The sequence below is a fragment of the Fulmarus glacialis genome, unplaced genomic scaffold (assembly GCF_000690835.1).
Source record: "Fulmarus glacialis isolate BGI_N327 unplaced genomic scaffold, ASM69083v1 scaffold41896, whole genome shotgun sequence".
NCBI lineage: Eukaryota > Metazoa > Chordata > Aves > Procellariiformes > Procellariidae > Fulmarus > Fulmarus glacialis.
Genome location: NW_009217002.1, coordinates 2,764 through 9,146, shown reverse-complemented (window position 1 = coordinate 9,146; position 6,383 = coordinate 2,764). Strand labels below are relative to the sequence as shown.

At 53.0% G+C, this 6,383-nt stretch overlaps 1 protein-coding gene across 1 annotated transcript in view; it reads left to right on the top strand.

The window, feature by feature from the left end:
- The window catches only part of RHBDF1 (rhomboid 5 homolog 1 (Drosophila)), a 22,339-nt gene extending 16,568 nt beyond the window's left edge, over positions 1-5,771 (top strand). The window contains exons 10-17 of the mRNA XM_009579504.1: positions 375-536; positions 644-744; positions 1,465-1,528; positions 2,011-2,105; positions 3,078-3,153; positions 3,661-3,761; positions 4,037-4,190; positions 5,014-5,771. Of these exons, the coding sequence (XP_009577799.1) occupies positions 375-536; positions 644-744; positions 1,465-1,528; positions 2,011-2,105; positions 3,078-3,153; positions 3,661-3,761; positions 4,037-4,190; positions 5,014-5,433 (1,173 nt within the window). The 3' untranslated portion in view covers positions 5,434-5,771. The remainder of the gene's footprint in view (positions 1-374; positions 537-643; positions 745-1,464; positions 1,529-2,010; positions 2,106-3,077; positions 3,154-3,660; positions 3,762-4,036; positions 4,191-5,013) is intronic.
- Positions 5,772-6,383: the final 612 nt, after the last annotated feature.

Sequence of the window (6,383 nt, the reverse complement as noted above, 5' to 3'; positions counted from 1 at the left end):
CTGCTTTGCACTCTGTTCCTACAAAGCCAAGCATAGGGCTACAGAAAATGCAGGAGTTGTATGGTGTGCGACAGCTTTCCTGATGCCATTCCCCCTGGGAAAGGCTATCGTGTCCCAAAGTTTCCTTTCCCGGGCTCAGCACTGGGCTTTCTGGGGCCATGGGCAAGGAAATCCCTGAACTTTTGTTCTGGGCTTGCCTTCTTCAAAGCAAATACTGAGAGTATGTCTGATGTGTGTTGGACTTCGTCATGCAGGACTTGTTCCTGGTCCCTTGAATCCTGATGGGGGTACCCCTCGCAGTTCCCCCAGCCTGCTCTGCCCTGGGCAATCATTGCCTGCCCCTTGGCCGAGCTGAGTGTTTCCATCTCTGCCAGGAGGCCCTGATCCACCTAGGGGCCAAGTTCTCACCATGCATGAGGCAGGACCAGCAAGTGCACAGCTTCATCAGTGCCAAGCGGGAGAAGGAGAAGCACTCGGCTTGCTGCGTACGGAACGACAAGTCGGGCTGTGTGCAGACCTCAGAGGAGGAGTGCTCGGTGAGTGCGGTGGCCCCTTTCGTGATGTCCCTGCAGGCTCAAGGCCACTTCTGTTCATGCTTCTCCCACCCTGGGCTTCATGGTGACACCTCTCCTCTCTCCTGCAGTCCACACTGGCCGTGTGGGTGAAGTGGCCCCATCACCCCAGCACACCAATGCTGGCAGGAAGCAAGAGGCAATTTGGGTCTGTTTGTCATCAGGACCCCAGGTAGGTCCTACCTAGTCCAGCTGCTATTCTGGAGACACTGTAGAGTCAGAGAGGCATGCGGTCCCAGGCCAGTTGATTGCTGGATGGGACAGCAGCTGCTCTGGCGACCAAGGGACATGGGGGCAGTAATGTCCCAACCTGCCCCAACGGGAGGCAGAGGCAGTGTGGTGATATTTCTGCTCCCCCTAGATTCCATTGTTGCTGGCAGCCCACCTGCACAGTGGCTTGTTAGCTGTCGGTGCCTTCCTCATGCCTCTGCCCCTCCTCACCTGCTCCCCGCACAGGCTCCCTTCTTGGGGTACAGCAGTCACATTCCCAGAACACCTCTGCCCCAGAGCCCGGCCAGCTGCTGGGTGCCATGGCACACCTTTGCCCTCGGTCACCATGGGCTGATGTAGAGCTGAGACCAGCTGAAGGGCCACCTTTGGGGTTGTGTCCGCCTGGAAAGGAGCCAGCGAGTTGCTGGGCAGCTGCGTGCTTTCGCACGGCTGCCTTTGTGCTGAAGCCGTGATCTCTGCTCACTGGAAGGAGGCTGCGGCTTTGATCGGCACAGCCTTGGCTGATCTGATGTAGCGCGTCACCAGCCCCTTGCCAGGGACCGAGGGGAGCTGTGGGACCCTTGGGACAGGGACAGTGTGGTGGCTCTCTGGGAGATCCTGCGTGCTGCTGGTGCTGGGGAAGGTAATTTCTCTGGCTGATCTCTGCTTTCTGTTGCTGTAGGGTGTGTGAGCAGCCAGCCTCAATGGAGCCACATGAGTGGCCGGATGACATCACCAAATGGCCGGTGAGCATTGCCGGTGGCACAGGGCCTCTATGGGCAGCTGGAATATGGTGTTTGCATCCCGTTGTGCAGCGCCACAGCTGTGTTGGTGGAAGGGGTCTCTGGTGCAGTCTCCTGCTCATTGTCACAAACATCAGATCAGGCAACCATGGCTTTGTCTAGCCCTAGGCTTGAAGCTCTCCAACAATAAAAGTTCCCCTGCACCACCTAAAGCCCTGCTAAAGCCCTGGGCCCTGCCAGAGTAACAGGGTGATGGAGACTGACTCAGCCTAGGCACTGTTTTCATCCCTCGGTGGGGAGGAGGTGTTGATAGAGGCTCCAATGGCTCAGGCAGATGGGGTGTCAGTCACCATCTTGCTGTTAGAGGGAGGCTTTGGGAGGCCCATGTTTCTGGGACTGGCTTCTTCACAAGGGCCTGTTTTGACGTTACCCAGGCAGCAAGCAAAGCCCTGTCTGTCTGACTGCAGCCTGTTGTCATTTTCCAGATCTGCACAAAAAACAGTGCTGGGAATTACACCAACCACCTTCACATGGACTGCGTGATTACAGGCCGGCCCTGCTGCATTGGGACCAAAGGAAGGTAATGAGTTTTACCTGTATGGAGAGGGGCTGCGTGTTGGGATGAGACATAGGGGGCCCTTCTCAGGTTGTAGACACAGCCATTTGTCCTCCTTGTCCTTCCCACAGCCCAGAGCCCTGCTGGGAAGGGGAGTTGGACAGGGAGCCATGACGGGTCTCTCAGACGGAGCAGGACTCTGGGATGAGCAGGAAATAACAGCCAGCCTGAGTCTCCGGTGCAGCAGGGTATCTCGCTCAACTGGTCCTGCAGTTTGGAGGGACTCAGATCCCAAGGGCTTAAAGAGTTCTGCTGGGGAATTCTTCACTTTTCCTTGGGAATGGCCAGCTTGGTCCAGACAGGGCACATTGGCCCCAGCATGGCGTCCCTGAGCATTCAAGAAGATGTGAGGAAACAACCTGCTCTGAGTTTGCCAAGAAGGAAGATGCTGTTCTTCCTCATGTTGCTCCTCAGCTTGAGTAGTTACCCAGTGCTTGGGCCTGGCTTTCCCTGCTAGGGAGAAAAAACAGTGCTGCCTCAAGGAGTTTCTCTGTCCCTGAAAGTCATGACAGGATGCTCTTGGCCTAGCCCCCCTTTCCACTCTGTCAGCAACAGAGGCACAGGACTCCCCCAGCCCCAGAGACACAGCTTCCCCCAGCTCTGGTGGTTCTTTCTCAGCTGTAACTAGCTCAGCTTCAGCACTTGTTTTGGAGCCCCTGTATGCAGAGTGTTAGTCTGTGGAGGTGACTCAGGCTTGAGTATGGGAGAGAAGCAAGAGGGGTGTATGGAGAGTGGCACTGGGCTCAAATGGGAATGTGTTAGTGCATCTGTTGCAGAGACACTACAGCTTGTCAGGGGCAGCTGAAGGCATCAGTTCTCACAGGCAGACTTGGGATGAGGCAAGGGGGAGTGGGTGGCTTGGGAGGGCACAGGATGGTCCATTGTGCCTTCCACGTGTGACTTGTTTCTCGTTTTGATTACTTGTGCCTCCTCCAGGTGTGAAATAACCTCCCGGGAGTATTGTGAATTTATGCGGGGATATTTCCATGAGGAGGCAACGCTCTGCTCTCAGGTAAGTGCAGAGTTGAGGGTTTGTATGGCTGCCCTTCTCCTGTTCCCCTTAGCAGCTCGGCAAGATACGGGGACGACTGTGCTGCACTGTAGGTGGGAGTCCTGTGTCCTGTCCCACCCTGAGCCGGGGGGAAGTTGCTGATCCAGACAGTAGTGGCAGAGCTGGCTGCATCTGTCCCTCTTCGGAGAGCAGTTTAGGTCTTGGGCTGGCAGCTGCAAACACCCAACATAGAACCACTGTGGAAGCAGCAGGAGAATGCAACCTTCCTGCTCCATTGGCGAGCAAATGCAGATGTCTCAGTTGTGCGTGTGTTGGGGTGAAGAATGAGGGCATAAAGCTGCCATAGGGAATGGGTGGGGTCATGTGTAACTTGGTGTTGAAGACAAGGGACTTGAGACAGCGGAAAAGAGGGAAGAGGGCCCCTCTTTCAGAGCTAACTGCAGTCTCCCTGGCCTTCATAAAGGGCCATGCTGGCTGACGCACCTCACAACCCCACTTCTGCCCTAGGTGCACTGCATGGATGACGTCTGTGGACTCCTCCCTTTCCTAAATCCAGAAGTCCCTGACCAGTTCTACCGCCTCTGGCTCTCACTTTTCCTCCATGCTGGGTAAGCGTAGGAGTAAAACTTCCACTATCTGGGTGGGGGAACCCTGAACCCTGGGATTGCTATGAGGCTTGTTCTGGCAGTTTCTTCCTTGGGGGACACGGTGGGGGCTGAGCTGTTGTCCCTGCTGAGGTTTACCATGCTGCATTTGCTGGGAGGGCTATAGAGGCGTGGGCGAGGCCAGACCGGGAGCTCTCAGCAAGGCTCGTCAAAGAACACCAGCACAGGGGTGACATTCAGTGGCTACTGCTTCAGCTCCTGTACTCTGAACTTGGCAGGATCCTGCACTGTCTGGTTTCAGTCTGTTTCCAAATGACGATCCTGCGGGACCTAGAGAAGCTGGCAGGATGGCATCGCATCTCTATCATCTACCTGCTCAGTGGCATCACTGGGAACCTTGCCAGTGCAATATTTCTACCCTACAGAGCAGAGGTGGGTCTCCTGCAGACTAGGGTCCTGGTAACTTGCCCTGAACACAAGCCTCCTCTACATGCCTGTACATGCAGAGACACCAGAGCTGGGCTCATCTCTGCTTGTGCAGATTTGTAGCTAGAAGATGGCACCACACCATCACCTAGCTGCTGAGCAGTAACATCCTGCAGAGTACCCTGGGCTTTCCAAGTGACTGGCCTGGTCTGGCTGCAGAAAGAAGGCTGCCTCTCATAATGAATAGGGGGGTTTGTCCAACCACAGGATAAGAGAGGCCCCTGGCAAGCTGGAAATTGAGAGCTGTAGCTGGTGCCAGAGACCCTCCACATGAGTGGCAGGCAAGAGAGGGGCAAAGAGCAGAGCTTACCTTTCCCACAGACTGTCCGGGACTGTCCCTGTCCACATGCCACAGCTGGAGAAGTCTGATGTGACCATCCAGCTTCACTTTAGAAGACTGCGTGGCAGGACCTGGAGGACTATCTCCCAGGTCCTTCAATAAGGAAAAGTGCATGGTGGGTGGGGGGAGCCAGGAGATTGCCTTCAAGGGCTGCTCCACTCTGGTGACTTAAACCAGATCTGCCCTCCTTAAATATAGCATCTGTTCTGGTGATTGCTGGCCTCACACCTACCTTGATCCATAATCAAACCAGGCCCTTTTACTCCTTGAACCCCATTATAAGGATGAAGTTGCAAGCTGCGGCATCTCTTTCCCAAGAAACACTGAACAAGGAGTTGAATGATGAGTAACTGTAATGCCTGGAGCTGGCTGCAGAAGCCAGGCAGATGGGATGTGCCTGATGTTACCTGTAATGCTCTTCTTCTGCAGGTTGGCCCTGCAGGATCCCAGTTTGGGATTCTGGCCTGTCTCTTTGTGGAGCTCTTCCAGAGTTGGCAAATCCTGGCACGCCCATGGAGGGCTTTCTTCAAGCTGCTGGCTGTGGTGCTCTTTCTTTTTGCCTTTGGCCTCCTGCCTTGGATTGATAATTTTGCTCACATTTCAGGATTTATCAGTGGTTTCTTCCTCTCCTTTGCCTTCCTGCCCTACATTAGCTTTGGGAAGTTTGATTTATATAGGAAGCGATGCCAAATTATAGTTTTCCAGCTCATCTTCATTGCACTCTTCTCAGGACTTGTGATTCTGTTCTATTTCTACCCCATCAAGTGCGAGTGGTGCGAGTTCCTTACTTGTATACCATTCACAGACAAATTCTGCGAGAAATACGACCTGGATGCACAGCTCCACTGAAAGGCAAAGACTGGCTTCTCGAGCAGGCACTGGAGATGGACTGTCTTTGCGTTTGCTGTGCCAGTTCCATGTGGACAAAGTCTCTAATCCAATGACACTTCTAACCCTGCCCATGGTTAATTTAAACTGTCTCCTTAGCACTTGGCAGGCATGTTTTGCCTTATCTCAGAAGACTCTGAAAACAGAACGTTTGTGCCTTGTTCAATTGTATTGAACCTTTTCTGCTGCCATTATTTTTATTACACTAGTTTCAATACTACATTTTTAACCAGAGTTGTTTACTACTGCTAAGGTGGTGATTAAATGGTAAGGTAGCGTTTTAGCTACTGTTAATTGTTCTGCATAGTCTGTGGCTACGTTTGTTACTTTATCTCATCTATGCTGTTCATGTACCAGTAGACTCCATCGTTTTCTAGCACCCAAAACAGTCAGACGCAGATTTGCAGCTGGAAATAAGGGCCTTAAAAGCCTCAGAAAACTAGAACATCTCTTTAATCACTGAAAGCGCATTCCACATACAGCTCAGAAGCAGAGATTTCAAATATCAACTGCAAAAAACACATGGGAATGTCCATTCAACTTGAGTTTGTTTCTCTTTGAAATGTTACAACCTTTTCCTCCAGGAACGTGCTGAATCCACAGTCTCGTCGTGGTAGTGCTGGATTCTCTGCTCTCTGTTAAAGAAAGAAGATATTTGGCAGTGACAATAGTTATTGCATGCTGGGCTCTCTTATCACCACACCACCACGCCTAGACAGGCCAGGGGGGATCAGCCAGTGCTGCAGGTCACAGGCTGGTCACAGGCACCGTGGGGCAGAGGGCTTCTGTCATGGCACACATTTTATTACCCTGGATGTTGCAAATGCGGCAGCATTGAAAGAAGGAAAAAAGTTACCATGGTCACAAAGCAACAGCTTCTAACCCAGCTAGCTGGAGCCGCAAAACAGAAA